This window comes from Lampris incognitus, chromosome 1 (genome assembly GCF_029633865.1).
Source record: "Lampris incognitus isolate fLamInc1 chromosome 1, fLamInc1.hap2, whole genome shotgun sequence".
Classification (NCBI taxonomy): Eukaryota; Metazoa; Chordata; class Actinopteri; order Lampriformes; family Lampridae; genus Lampris; species Lampris incognitus.
In genome coordinates this window covers 92,571,268-92,586,889 of record NC_079211.1, presented here as the reverse complement: position 1 = coordinate 92,586,889, position 15,622 = coordinate 92,571,268, and the positions used below count along the sequence as shown (strand labels likewise).

The following is a 15,622-nucleotide window of genomic DNA, read 5'->3' as shown; positions in this document are numbered from 1 at the left end:
GGTCTCCCAAGCAGTCACCATGCTGGTTCATACAGCGATGAAGGGCCTCTCAAGCGGTCACCATGCTGGTTCATACAGCGATGAAGGGCCTCCCAAGCGGTCACCATGCTGGTTCATACAGCGATGAAGGATCTCCCAAGCGGTCGCCATGCTGGTTCATACAGTGATGAAGGGTCTCTCAAGTGGTCACCATACTGGTGTCAGGACGGTTTAGGGTTCCAGATGTGCTGACATCGCTGTTGCCGTGGTTACTGTCGCAAAACACTTCAATACAGAATCACTGGCACAGCTGCTGTCCACCTGCTGGAGGAGAGGCTGGCAGACAGAGAAATGGAGATGAAGACAGTCGACTTTCAAACAACCTTGGTAACGTGTATGATAAATGTTTGATGGCATGAAAAGTCTTTACACGTGCGTCAGGTGAATTTTGAGGTCAATGTGGGAGTGGCAGCAGAGGCAGTCCCACTACCCTCTGTAGTTCTGGTAAAACTAAGTTTTTGCTTTCAATTTCTCCAAGGTCTCGGTTTATTTCACTTATGATAATTTCCTTTTATGATGCGTTTTACAATATTCAGGTGACGAAGATGATATGACCAAGTCAGAACAGGGAGCTGCTGTGATTGACACGTCTGCAGCTGCCTCTGTTTCCACTTGGGCTTCAGAATTAGCTTGCACTCTTCTACTGCACAAACTCCACACACATGGCAGTGCACAAAAACACCGTCCCTCAGCTTTGGAAACCAGCGGCGACGTCCTGCAGACCTACCTGCAGCTTGCCATGTGTGCAGCAGTCCAGCAGTGTGAGGCAGCGACAGGCGTGTCTGGTCAGTTCAGCTCTGACAGAAACACGCATCTGACCGTCTGAGGATACGTCCACCAACAGCCGCAGCAGACACCTCAACAAAATACACACACGACCCTCCATCCTAGAGAGAGACAGACAGACAGACAGTCATCAGCAGAACTGATCATTTATAATAACAAAACGCGTGGTCAAGCTGGGAAACTTGGAACAAATCCATCATTTAACACTGATTCCAAGTCGTGAATGGCTGTTTCATAGCGCTCCAGTGTCAGCTGTCGCGCCATTTCAAAAATAACCGCAGAATTGTACAAAAGTAAAACTAATGGTGGCGAGGCATCAGTGACACTGACGTCACTGTGATGCCACTAGGCTCGAGGAATCTCTCCCCCGAAACAAATCTTTCGGCTTGTTCCCTGTTTCTCAGGGGTCGCCACAGCGAGTTTTATGGTTTCCATCCTGTGAGGGCACAGCACCAACGGCAGCCACTGTTAACCCGGGCCTCGACCGATCCGGTACGGTACGGTCTTGTCAACCCACATACTGATTTGGCAACATTTTATGTGAGGTGCCCTTTGTGACACAACCACTAACCATGTGGACGGGGGCACAGGTAAAGCGCTGGATGCCATCCCAGCAAAGGAAGTCCCCGGCTTCCGAAACAGTTCCGTTCATGAGTCTGTTCTTATGCTGAATTTTTATGTAAGTCAGAACAGTTATGTACAGTTCATATCAAGTGTCAATTAGCCAAACGTTTGTCTTAGTATACTAAGACAAACGTTTATAGACAAATAGTATATATATACACACACACACACACATATATATATATATATATATATATATATATATATATAAGACAAATAGTATAGATTTTACCTAAAACATAAATATAATAATGCAGTAATAATAATAAATTCACTACAGTACAGTATTTATAAATGAGAGAGAGAGAATGTGTATATAAAATAACCATAAAGAAACATGTCTTTATGCATGCTCAATCAATCCAGGTAAGAAAATCAATGTACAACATTGTATCCAGATGAACTGATTCACCTTTCTTTGATTAAAGAAATATTTCTGGGCGTCCGGGTAGCGTAGCGGTCTATTCCGTTACCTACCAACACAGGGATCGCTGGTTCGAATCCCCGTGTTACCTCCGGCTTGATCGGATGTCCCTACAGACACAATTGGCCGTGTCTGCAGGTGGGAAGCAGGATGTAGGTATGTGTCCTGGTCGCTGCACTAGCGCCTCCTCTGGTCGGTCGGGGCTCAAAACGCGCAGTGTTTTGAGTGTCCCACAAATGTCCCACAAAGTAGTCCATCCATTCGTTAGTACAAACCATTGTGTGTAACTTGATTATTTTTTAAATAATAGGCTTAACGGAGGTCGGTTCGTAAGTACGGGCGTTCGTAACCCGGGCACTACCTGTATTCATGGACTTGCGCCCATGCTCGTCACCGTCTCTCCCCCAAACAAATGACGGAGGTTTTTCAAGAAGAGATGACAAACCTTGACAGACAAAATTAGAACATATTGTAACGTGCATGGATGAGTAGAAACGTGTAGCTCTTGGCTAACGGGTCGGACCCTTTAGTTGACTGGTTAACGTTGTTGCCCGCAGTGCAGGAGATACGGATGCGTGTCCTGGCTGTGGCGGTTCCTGGGCTGCCCCCCCCCCAAATTCGCTGCAATATCATACTCACTCTTGGACGTTTTAGAGACATTAATGGAGTCGAAGAAGTTACTGACCGTGGCCAGGCCACACAGATAATCTTCTCCAGGACTTCCAGGATCCAGAGTCTGCTCTGCTCCTCTGGAGGATCGCCCACCTCCAGATAGCCCACCACCACCCGCTCCATCCGCCTCAGGTGTCTGGACACTGCCACACCCATCCTGATGGGTGTAAAGTGGGTAGAAAAACACAAATGCACACTAACTAAATGAAAGCCCTTCCACTACTGCTACGGGGCATTCCACTCCTGATGGGAGAAGATACCAGGTCTGACAAATGGATAAACACACAGACTTACCTGTCTATGTATTTGGGCAGTGCTGAGGCGTAGATGCGTCGCAGCGCCACCTTGTGTTCCATCTCCATGTAGGTCAGAAACAGCCGCAACACATCGTCATGGCGACAGGGCTTCCGAGGGGAGGGGTGGTGGTGAAGGGATGGGGGCTTCTCCAAAACAGACAACAGGTCCAACAGACAGGACAGAACCACCTGAGAGTGAGAGACGGACAGATACTGCTGTAATGGGTGTGAATATTAGTGATATGAACATCACATATACACAAATACACACATTTTTTTATAATGGAAATCACTTTCCAGGACATTTTCCATGACTTTATTTTGGATATCCATGCCAGGCATTGCTGACACAAGGTTGTATCATTCAGTATTAACTATCAGAGGTCTCTAAATGGACTGCATGACTGAACACCCCACCCAGACTTCACACGCTGATGTGACATCTCAACACAGAAACATATGGATAAAAATATATTAACTGATAGAAATACTACTTTATAACCCAATTTTACAATGCTCCATGACCTCAATAATATTTTTAGGACACTTGATAATTTTCCAGGTGTTTTCCATGACTGGGAAACTATACCATACATTTCCTGGACACATGGGAAGACGGGAGGGGGAAGAAAAAGAAAGAAAGTAAGAAAAGATAGACTGAGGGAGACAGACAGACACACACATTAGTGTTACCTTGACCAGAGGAGGGTCTGTAGTATAAAGGTGTTTGTAGAGGGCCTGGTAGATCACCTCAGCTCTGTTGTACTGCAGCAGATCTGCTCTGGGCTACAAAACACACACACACATGTTATCATGTTGACATCTAAGCTTTGTATTTGTGTTTAGGTCTAAAACTCCATGGAGCAGCACAGGACCCTGTGGTTCCGATACGAGCAGACCTCCTCAGAGTCCTGGATCAGGACTACTTTGATCTGGTGCCTGTCTAATAGAAAACACTGTAGCTTATTGGTTTTATTTTGTTTTTCGAGCTGCGGCGATAGGCTTTGAAAACATTTGTTCAAAATTCAGATCTCAAGCAGGCATCAGCTGCGTCCTGGTCACTGCACCTGCGCCTCCTCTGGTCAGTCGGGGCGCCTGTTCGGGGGGGAGGGGGAACTGGGGGGAACAGCGTGATCCTCCCACGTGCTACATCCCCCTGGTGAAACTCCTCACTGTCAGGTGAAAAGAAGCGGCTGACGACTCCACATGTATCGGAGGAGGCATGTGGTAGTCTGCAGCCCCCCCCCCCCCCGGATCCGCAGAGGGGGTGCAGCAGTGACCGTGGTTCAAACCATGGCCCTTTGTCCCCCTTCCCTCCTCGACAAAAAAATCAAACTATCAGCCTCACTTACCGTGTCCTCTGCTATACTACTGCAAAAGTTACCTATAACACTTCCAGCTCTGAAACAAACACGAAGACGCTAGTCCAGCCATGGCAATGCAAGCTGCAAACAGCACGAAGAGGGTTTAGGTGAGGTATCACCTAAACAAAAAACAGCCAGTTCCTAAAGCAAAACTCAAATTCTTACAAATAATCGGATCATCACACAAGCTGTGTGTGCACGTCAGCGGAACATGGTGACAACGGGCCGGGGTGCAAAACGCATGATAGCCACCCCCTCCTACCACACAACACCAACAAAATGTCATGTACGTCATGACAGGTCAATTTTATTTGCACAGCCCAATATCACAAATTGGCCTCAAGGGGCTTTACAACAACACAACACAACTATTAGCGACAGTGAACAGCGACCATGGTCTTTTGGGAACCCACCACCACAAACAAGCAATATTGCTAATACAGAATATTTCTAGTCTATTAGATAAATATGTTATGGTAAATGTGCATAGTGACTGCTGAGTTGGTAAATGTACTGACTGACCGGTGATTCTGCCTAATGAGTTTTCCCACATAAACCTTAACATACTGTAGCAAATTTGAGGGACAGCCCGGGAACCGCCACAGCCGGGATGTGAACCCAGGTCACCCGCACAGCCCGGGAACCGCCGCAGCCTGAGTCGGGCAACCCAGGTTCACATCCCTCCCAAATTCGCTACAATATACAAAACAGTGGCGGCGGCTGTCAGAATGAAATCGGTTGACACAGCGGCCTATTACATTTTAAATAACTTACCCTTTGTGTAGGTCTTCCTTTGCCGATTAACTCCAACTTTTCATTAAAAGTTAATCTTGAAAATGGCATGGATAGTAATTTTGCAACGATGTCCTCCTCACCAGGGATAACAGTACTCGTGGGTTCCATCATGAACCGGCTTGCTAGCTAGTTAGCTGGCGTTGGTTTTCACTAGCTTGTGATTTCTTTTCCACGCAGCACGTGGAACTTGCCATAGAGTTAGCGATAACAAAGCCGGCCCATTTAGAGGGAAGATATGATTGGTCAATTTTACTGTCATTTGAAATTACCCTCTCATTGAATTACTCTTGCTTGGACCTCTGTAAAATTATAGCTGGACCACCAATCACAGAGCTGAAAGCATATCATTTTCTTCCTAGCAACTGCAGAGACAGCAAAATTCTGATAGGGGGACAAAGGGCATCTTTCATGTAATCCTTCACATTCCAACCCAAACTGAATAGGCAGGGTTGAAGGGTTTATTTCCTGAGATACATTTTGTTTAGATTTTGATTGTCAAATTGTGATTTGAAAAAAATACATTTATAACTCATTACTTTTTAAATATTGTTTTCTATTTATTTATTTTATTTTTCTTAGTTTTAGGGCCCTGACAATTCCCCTCTGGTTGTGTGTATTTGTGTGTTTTTATTTGTTGTTGTGAATCTTATTGTACTTGTCGTTGTGTATTTGACGTTGATGTCTGTATTGTGTAATTTATTCGTTGTGTATTTCAGTGTTGTTATTACAGTGTTGACCAGCAGGTGGCGCAGGCATCGTATTCCCAGCAGGCTGTTGTCTGGTCTGTGGTGGTCGGTCAGGAGGAGGCAAGGGGGCAGCAGGCGGGGAAGATGAGGCAACAGAGCCGGCCGAGACGTCTGGACACAAACATAAATCGTCAGTAGAGTCTGTAATGTCCTGTCCTGAAAGACTGAGCTCACAAACAGCCACATTCATTTAACTCAACCCGGCTCATCTGGAAAACACGGAGGACTCGCTTCTGTCCAGAAAGGCAGCGCGTCTGGAGAACAGAAGGAGAATATGGGAGTTCTTATCTGACCTAGTGAGTTTTATTCACATCGGAGATCTGAAATGACTGTGGGCATCATAGATCAACACAATACGGGGTTTAAGTCATATAAGTTATCAGGAAGTCTTTACTACATTCTGCTTTTAATAGACGGTAGACTTTAAATCTTGTGATCTTAGGTAGAAAAATCTTCACCAAATAAGAATTACAATGACAACAAAAACAGATTTAAATGTGTGAGGTTTTACTGTTAAAAATATTACTAATAAAAAAGTTAAAAGTATTTTATTGATTTCAAACAGCCATAGACAGCTTACATATACGATATTCAATAACAGCAGTCTGTGATTTGAATGTAGTTTTATGACTTGTATTGCTACCAGAACTGCTGATGCTTCCTCTTGTTTTTATAAAAAGTTCTACGTGGAATATTTCACCTTTCTGAAGCATAATGACTAGTAAATATAACTAGTAAATACCATAATGTGACTACTAAATATAATGTGACAAGTTAACATCATAATATGACTAATAAATATCATCATATGACTAGTGAATATCTTATAACTAACAAATATCGCAGTATGACCGGTAAATATCATGACTAGTAAATATCACCGCCAGATATCTTTCTTTTTATGACTAGTGAATAGCATATGGCCAGTGAATATCTTTTTATGGCTAGTAAAATATCATATTGTGACTAGTAAATATCACACTATGACCAGTAAATATATTTTTATGACTAGTAAATATCTTGACTCGTAAACATCATAGTATGACTGGTGATATCACATGACCAGTAAATATCATATGACTACTGAATATCTTTTTGACTAGCAAATATAGTATGACTAGCAAATACAATATGACAAGTAAATATCATATGACAAGTAAATATAGTATGACTAGTAAATATATTTTCATGACTAGTAAAATATATTCATCCTGCCTGAACACAGAGGAGTTAATCACCCTGTTTAACTCAACTTGTGTAGAAATCTTGGACTCCATTGCCCCACTCAAAATCAGAAAAATTAAAACTCAACCCTGGCTCAATAATGACACCCACACTCTCAGGGAAATATGTAGGAAAGAAGAGCAAAGACGGAAAAAAGACAGGCTTCAAGTTTCATATACTATGATGAGAAACAGTCTTGTTAATTATCAGCACTCTGTCAAAGCAATGAAGGCAAAATACTTTGCTGATATTATTTCTAAAAACTCCCACTGTCCCAAGTACTATTTGACACAATTAATACAGTCCCTGTCTCTGTTGCTACTGCCTGCCCTTATGAAGAATTTCTAAACTTTTTCCACAAGTAAACTGATAACATACAATCAAATATTTCACCTCCTGCCTATGACCCCTCCATGGTTCCTCCATACTCCGCTGTATTCAGTAAATTTGAACCTGTGACTCTTGCTCATATTTAAGACATAGTCTTACATACAGAGTCTACTAATTGTTCCCTGGACATTGTTCCTACGTGCCTGTTGAAGGAAGTACTCAACACTGCAGGTCCTACAATTTCACTCATCCTAAACAGTAGTCTAGCTAATGGATTTGTTTCCTCTTGCTTTAAACATGCAGTAACACAACCCATTATTAAAAAGCTTCTCCTAGATCGCCACCTTGCCATGGTGGAGAAGCTTGTGTGTACTACTGATCCCAAGAGCTATGCCGTCCGGAGCGTGGCTCCTTGTATGGTCACCCAAGGAGGAGGTTCCAGACGAAGTGTAATCCAGCAAAGACCTCAATAGCGGAATAGGTGGAAGACAATGCCAGTGAAGGCAGATGAAGGCTGCAACAAAAGGTGATCCCCAATCGTCTTTATTCTCCATGCTATTGGACTCTGGCCACCCCCTGCCAAGGACTGTGTGATGGCTGCAGGCACATCAGCCACTCCACATAAATAGCTGTCATGTGCAGGCATCCTCCCGCAAGGATACCCACAAGGACCTAGAAGGAGGATATACTTGACCTCGAGTGACCACCGATGAAAGAGCCTAACCTTGACATAACAGTACTAAATAATTTCCGACCCATTTCCAAGTTGCCATTTTTACCCAAAGTAATGGAGAGAATTGTCTATTCTCAGCTTTTGCCCTTTTCAAAAAATAAAAATATTATAGAAAATTTTCAGTCAGGTTTCAGGGCATGTCACAGCACAGAGTCAGCTCTACTTAAAGTCTCCAATGATCTACTGCTGTCTCTTGACTCTGGTAAATGTGCTATACTGGTTTTGTGAAATCTTAGCGCCGCCTTTGAGTCAGTTGACCATACTATTCTCCTGAACCATCTCAAGCACCAGGTTGGCATCCTCGGTAGCACATTCCAGTGGTTTGCCTGCTACCTAATGGATAGATCTTTCTCTGTCAAAACTGGAGACCTCTTCGCCTTGTCTGTTCCCATCACCTGTGGAGTACCCCAAGGCTCCATTTTAGGGCCCGTATTATTATTCCCGTTGTACATGCTCCCTTTAGGTTCTATCTTCCAAAAACACAATATCTCCTACCGTTGATACATTAATTACATGCAGCTATACCTTCCATTGGAACCTAGTAGTAATAATAATGCAGTTAGGTCCCTCCAGGATGTAAAATGTTGGATGGCGAAAAAACCGTCTTCAATTAAATGAAAGTAAGACCAAAGTGGCCATATTTGGTCCCTCCAACTCCATTGGAGGTATAGGTAATCACTTAGGGCCTCTAGCACCTAACCGTCATGCCCATGCCAAAAATCCTGGTATCATTTTTGACCCAGCTTTAAAATCCCGCCCCCCTTTTTCTCCCCAATTGTACCTGGCCAATCTCCCCACTCTCTGAGCTGTTCCAGTCGCTGGTCCACCCCCTCTGCTGATCCGGGGAGGGCTGTAGACTACCACATGCCCCTCAATACATGTGGAGTCACCAGCCACTTCTTTTCACCTGACAATAAGGAGTTTTGCCAGGGGGACGTAGTGTGTGGGAGGATCCCACCATTCCACCCAGTTCTCCCTCCCCCCTGAACAGGCGCCCCGACCAACCAGAGGAGGCACTAGTGCCGCAATCAGAACACATACCCACAGCGACTCCACATGTGTCAGAGGAGGCATATGGTAGTCTGCAGCATTCCCTGGATTGGCAGAGGGGGTGGAGCAGCAACCGGGACGGCTCAGAAGAGTGGGGTAACTGGACAGGTACAATTGGAGAGAAAAAGGGGGGGAAATCCAAAAAATAAATAAAAAATAAGAAAAACCAATTCAAAACATCTTGGATGAATCCTCGCTCCAAACATTGGTATCTGATCGATTATTTCACTGTCCGAGCCAGACATAGGCATTGTGTACATCTAACGAGGGCAATGACCTCGTTAGATGTACATCATGCCTATCTTCAGGTCCTTCATGGTCCACCCTTTTGGGGGGGGGGGTGTTATGGCCTCCTCTTCCTGCCTGCTGGTTTTGGCTCTGTTTCAGTTTCAGGTTGGCGGGTTTCACGCTTTGTTGTTCCCGCGCTCCGGGGAGGCTTCCAGTGCATCTGTGCACTTCCTGACACTTCCGGATCCCACCGCTTCCTGTCTCCGACCAGCACATTGTTTTTTTTAACTTAATTCATCTTTTTTGTATTATTAAATATTTGATTATTATTGCAACCCTCGACTTATCTCCCTTCTTTTGTTACGTCTCTTGAGCCGGGGTTGTAACAAGTGGGTAACAGATGGATGCTGGACAGATCATCATCTCATCTGCTCAACTATGGCCATCAGACTTATGCTCAAAAGAAGAGGGGGAAAAAAGAAATACCGCCCCAGTCTAAACATCAGGAACTTGGAAATGCCTGAAACATGGGAGCTCCTCCAAGTTGCACTTTGTGACAGCTTGCCACCAGAGTACCCTGATGATGTTGAGGCACATTGGGAGTTCACTGAAGACCATCATCCTGAACACTGGCCGAGAAGTCCTTGGTTTATACACAAAGAGAAACCAGGACTGGTTCAGTGACAGTGATGAGGAATGTGAACACCTTATTTCCAAAAGACGTAGGCCTTTTGTGCCTAGCAGAAGGATATCACTTGCCGAGCCAAGAGGGAAGCTTACTCCAGAGGCAAGAACTTTGTCAAATGCTGAGTAAGGGAGCTTAAAAACAAATGGTGGATGGAGAAAGCCTATGAATTTCAAAATCTTGCAGAAGCAGGTGACACAAGGGGGTTCTTCAATGCCAATAAAGTTGTAAGCCAGAGCCAACCCCCTCTGGTCCAAGTGTAGCGAATTTGGGGGGCAGCCCGGAAACCGCTGCAGCCAGGACATGAACCTGGCTCTCCCACACCACGGGGGACAACATTAACCAGTCGACTAAAGGGTCTGAACCGTTAGCCAAGGGCTAGCGATTCTACTTATCTGTGGTCGTTACAGTAGCCCCCTCCTTCGGGAAGCGCGTCCACGCACTTACAGAATATCAGCTCCCTCATGCCTCTGGGCCCACACACTTCCGATGGCCACACGGTCTCACCATCCCACTTCTGACACCAATGTAGCAAATTCAGGGGACAGCCGGGAACCGCCACAGCCAGGATTCGAACCTGGATCTCTCTCTTGTCACCCCTGCTGCAGCCAGGACGTGAACCTAGATCTCCCGCAGCACAGGCGACAACGTTAACCAGTCAACTAAAGGGTCCAACCCAGAGAAACAGTTTACAGGAGCCTCATTCCATGAAGATGATCTCCAACAGACTGCCAGGGTCAAGCAGCAGCAAAGAAAGGAAAGAGTCCCCACCAAAAAGGCTCTCCCACATTCCACTTCCAGCACCTCACATCAATGCCAACACTGCAAGAAAGTTTGTGGTTCTAGAGTTGGCTTCTTCAGCCATTTGAAGACCCACAATAAGGAGCAGCTAGAAAAGCGCTATAAAAATGCAACTTGATTGATTGACCCCCCCATAAGGACCATCATTCTCGACCTCGGGTAATGGCAGATGATGATGATTTCTATTACTTGTACCTTTACTTTATTTTTTCCTGTTTATATTTTTAGAGCTATTTCTGTATATATGTTTGTGTGTATACGTATATATCACATACTTATTTTATTTAAGACAGTACTTTTCTTGCACTCTTAATTGTACCAACAATGCTAAGTAAAATTCCTAGTGCATGTAATGCACATGGCAATAAAATAATTTCTGATTCCGATTCTGTTAGATTGTCTGATCTATTTGGAATTGTTGTTCACATCAGTGAACACTAGAGGTCAGGAGTCCAGTAAAATTACACCAAACCTTTAATGATTGAGTAAAAGTCATGAAAAACAAACTCACCTGGAGCAGAGCCCATGAAAACACCAATTTCACTGCTTCACAGCACTGCCATCTCTCCCTGGCGGGTGGGCGGACAGACAGACAGACACACACACACACACACACACACACACACACACACACACACACACATACATACATACACAACACAAAACAAGGTCAGTTCCAGCCACCAGGCTGTCTTGTTTGACCCCCATCATGAAATTAGAAAAGGGTCAATCAGTCCATCCATCCATCCATCCAACTAGTTGACTCCCTGAAGTGAGGTGAGTGAAGTCTTACCTGGTCAGGTCAGGCTGCAATATGTCCATGATTCCTCCAAACATTCCTCTCCTCCTCCTGCTCTTCACCTCCTTCTCCTCCCCTGTCAGGAGGTGCACATGGTCCTTCCAGCCTCCTGCCTGAAGCAGCAACTCCATCAGACTCCAAGCAGCCTCTCTGGAGGTGGCGCTGGTCCATGGCTGGTCCTGGATCAGCAGAGAGCAGAAACACGTTACCTTCAGGTCACTCCGTTTCACTGGGAGCTGCTGACTAGGAACACACTGCAGACCAATGCCCCCAGTCTGAGAAGAAATGCAGACCAAAGGCCTTGTGGACTGTCAGAGACCATTTGCTGATCGGTTGATGATGTGAATCAGCAGCTCATTCCCACAGTTGAGATCTCCCAAAAACTGGCACATTCATAGAGGTCAGAAACAGAGACCACGTCAACAACGTGTCAAACAGCAGCATAATATCAGTTCCATCTTTAAACATGTGACACCTTGTCTATAGTGTAGAGAAGGCCAGAAGGAGTTACATTGTGTCTTTGTGGATTTAGAGAAAGCATATGACAGGGTGCCAAGAGAGGAGGTGTGGTATTGTATAAGGAAGTTGGGAGTGGCAGAGAAGTATGTAGGAGTGGTGCAGGATATTTATAAAGGCACTGTGACAGTGGTGAGGTGTGCAGTTGGAATGACAGATGGGTTCAAAGTGGAGGTGGGATTACATCAAGGATCGGCTCTGAGCACTTTCTTGTTTGCAACAATGATGGACAGGTTAACGGACGAGATCAGGCAAAAGTCTCCGTAGATTATGATGTTTGCGGATGACATTGTGATCTGTAGCAAGAGTAGGGAGCAGGTTGAGGAGAGCCTGGGGAGGTGGAGGTATGCACTGGAGAGAAGAGGAATGAAAGTCAGTAGGAGCAAGACAGAATACCTATGCGTGAATGAGAGGGAGGACAGCAGAATGGTGAGGACGCAAGGAGGCGTATGAGTTTAAATACTTGGGGTCAACTGTTCAAAGTAATGGGGAGTCCAGAAGAGGGGTGAAGAAAAGAGTGCAAGCAGGGTTGAGTGGGTGGTGAAGAGTGTCAGGAGTGATTTACAACCGAAAGGTACCAGCAAGAGTTAAAGGGAAGGTTTACAAGATGGTACTGAGACCAGTTTATGTTATATGGTTTGGAGACAGTGGCACTGCTGAAAAGACAGGAGGTGAAGCTGGAGGTGGCAGAGTTGAAGATGCTAAGATTTTCGCTGGGAGTGATGAAGAAGGACAGGATTAGGAACGAGTATTTAGAGGGACAGCTCAGGCTGGACGGTTTAGAGACAAAGCAAGAGAAACTAGATTGAAATGGTTTGGACATGTACGGAGGAGAGATGCTGGGCATATTGGGAGAAGGATGCTGAATATGGAGCTGCCAGGGAAGAGGAAAAGAGGAAGACCAAAGAGGAGGTTTATGGATGTGGTAAGGGAGGACATGCAGGTGGCTGGTATGACAGAGGAAGATGCAGAGGACAGGAAGAGATGGAAATTGATGATCCACTGTGGCGCCCCCTAATGGGAGCAGCCAGAAGTAGAAGTAGTAGTTAGTACTTGTTTTCAGTCGTTATGCCACTGTATTGTTTATAAAGGTGAGGATACCTGCAGTCAGTGGAGACTGAGGAAGTCATTTAGATGAGCGATAAAACATTTCTCTCAATATATGCTGTGTCCAGATGAACTGACTAAACTTTCTGTGATTTCCTTACCTGGATTATTGAGCATGTATAAAGACAAATCGCTTAATGCAGTTTTAAATAAGAGGACCAAAGACCTCCTCCATGCTTACCTGGAAGTGAGTGACAGCAAAGACACAGCACAGTGGACCTACAGCATGAAGCAGGGAGACAGGAGCCTCTGAGTTTAACTCCATCTCACCTCCTGTCTCCTGCAGGCAGGGAGAGGAGACAGCTGTCTCATTCCCACTTCTGGACAGACCTCCATTACAGCCTGCTGCTCCTTCGGGGGACTCTCTCTCTCTCACTCCCTCTCTCTCTCCCTGAGTCTCTGCTTTTTTTGTCTCTGCCCGTCTCTCCCAGTCCACCAGACTGTCCAGTAGGGCAGACAGGGCGGAGCAGACAGACAGGGCTCTGGCAGGGATATGCTGGTAGGAGGTGGCCGGCAGGGAGCCACTGTCTGTCTCACAGACAGGCAGAGCCGCACACTGACACAGGGACTGGACCACGCCCACATACCTTTTCTGAAGCTCTGCCCACTGGCCACAGTTCTGCTGTCCATCACCCTGATTGGTGGGATCAGGAGAAAACAGCCAATGAAGGTTGGCTTTTTTAAATAACTCTTCTGACCGGCCAATGAGATCTGTGGCTTCTGGGTTCGAGGCTTTTCCCGCTGCATCAATCAGCTTCTCCTGGAGCTGGCCGAGGACTTCTGTAATTGGAGGGCAGGAGCGTTGGTCATCAGGAGATGAGGGGCAGGAAATCTTAGGTGAGGAGGAGAGCTGGAAATGATGAAGGAAGGAGGGTAGATCCATATTTTAGGAAGATAGCTGATGTCAGGAATGAAAAACGTGGAAAAGCAAGAAGACAGAGTTATAAAACTAGAGATAGATAGATAGATAGATAGATAGATAGATAGATAGATAGATAGATAGATAGATAGATAGATAGATAGATAGATAGATAGATAGATAGATTACACACAGAGTGGGGGGGGGGCAAAAGAAAATCAGATTAGTTCAATTGTTGGATTTACGATGACAATCACATTCCAATATAAGGAAAACGCTATGAAGGGGCTGTTATCACTCATTTGAATGTCTGCTTCATGGAGAGACTGGCTGTTGTATAAATTAAAAATAACCGAAATTGGATAACATTCATATAGCATTCATATAAGTTCACTCTAGGGAAATATCAACTTGGTTTTACCTACCACAAAAATATTCCACGCAATCTAGATTATGACAACAAAAAACCAAAAAAAACGGATTTCAACCAGTTAGCCTAGTCTGCCAGCTCCTCATCAACATCCGGCGGCGTTCAGCAGCAGCAGCAGCCGCCGCAGCGAGCTAGTCCTCCGGTACTACTCCTATAATCCCCCTGTACTCCTCCTATAGTCCTCCTGTACTCCTCCTATAGTCCCCCTGTACTCCTCCTATAGTCCTCCGGTACTCCTCCTATAGTCCTCCTGTACTCCTCCGTCTCCTGTCATACATTCATTTTTACTTTCTAACTAAATATCATATCAGATCGTACGTTTTAAAGTGTTCAGCCGTGATGCATACTGGTTAGAACTGTCGGACATTTTAGCGAGTGGAACAGTTCGTCCGGAAACGTCTCTCCGTGTAAATGTTCCGGACAAAAGGTTCCTGCCTTCTTTCTTCGCCTGTTGGCGACGTAGACACAGGCAGGCAGGCAGGCAGGCAGGCAGGCAGGCAGGCAGGCAGGCAGGCAGGCAGGCAGGCAGGCAGGCAGGCAGGCAGGCAGGCAGGCAGGCAGGCAGGCAGGCAGGCAGGCAGGCAAGCAGGCAGGCAAGCAGGCAGGCAAGCAGGCAGAATACAATTTACTTGCGCATAAAAGATGTCATGTACTTTGCATCTGGTTCCTAAAGTATGCCTTCTTAATCTATATTGTAGACTATTACCTAAATAATCAACATTTCCAATGCAGTTTACACAGAAATGACCCTTCATTTCCAACAGCAGTATTCCCATGTCTAAAGTATTTGTTAAGAAGATTCCATATCCTCCCTATTCTGTCCTACGTGTTTGTGTCCATGTATAAACAGGCCGACAGATAGCCAACATGAAGAATCCCAAAGAAATACAGAGTCCCGGTCCAAGTTGAGGAACTTTACTGAAGAACTTTGAGAATTCAACCCTTTTTTGTAAAACTGTATAGGGGGGCAATACAGAGAAAGAATGTTTCAATAAACATTGCATAAATTATAAAATGTTATCACATGTCTATGACATAACTACATAACACATGTAAATAACTGCACATGACTGCATGTAAATAATAATTGTAGGCTACATAACTGCATGTAAAT

At 45.1% G+C, this 15,622-nt stretch overlaps 1 protein-coding gene across 1 annotated transcript; it reads right to left on the bottom strand.

The window, feature by feature from the left end:
- Positions 1 to 5: 5 nt before the first annotated feature.
- On the bottom strand, positions 6 to 14,864 carry tti2 (TELO2 interacting protein 2). The gene is made up of 10 exons (XM_056275802.1): positions 14,504 to 14,864; positions 13,401 to 14,168; positions 11,591 to 11,775; positions 11,309 to 11,366; positions 5,729 to 5,857; positions 3,535 to 3,627; positions 2,840 to 3,030; positions 2,559 to 2,702; positions 767 to 926; positions 6 to 315 (listed from the first exon to the last, which is right to left on the bottom strand). Exons 2-10 carry the CDS (start codon positions 14,100 to 14,102, stop codon positions 211 to 213), a joined length of 1,767 nt encoding a protein of 588 aa, XP_056131777.1. The 5' UTR covers positions 14,103 to 14,168; positions 14,504 to 14,864; the 3' UTR covers positions 6 to 210.
- Between the last annotated feature and the right edge of the window lie 758 nt (positions 14,865 to 15,622).

Coding starts and splice junctions, on each gene's coding strand:
- tti2 (XM_056275802.1), bottom strand. CDS start 14,102: ATGGATCTACCCTCCTTCCTTCATCATTTCCAGCTCTCCTCCTCACCT. Junction 2,703..2,839: donor CTGCCCAAATACATAGACAG/GTAAGTCTGTGT, acceptor TACACCCATCAG/GATGGGTGTGGCAGTGTCCA. Junction 927..2,558: donor ATCTGTGTGGCCTGGCCACG/GTCAGTAACTTC, acceptor GTCTCTCTCTAG/GATGGAGGGTCGTGTGTGTA.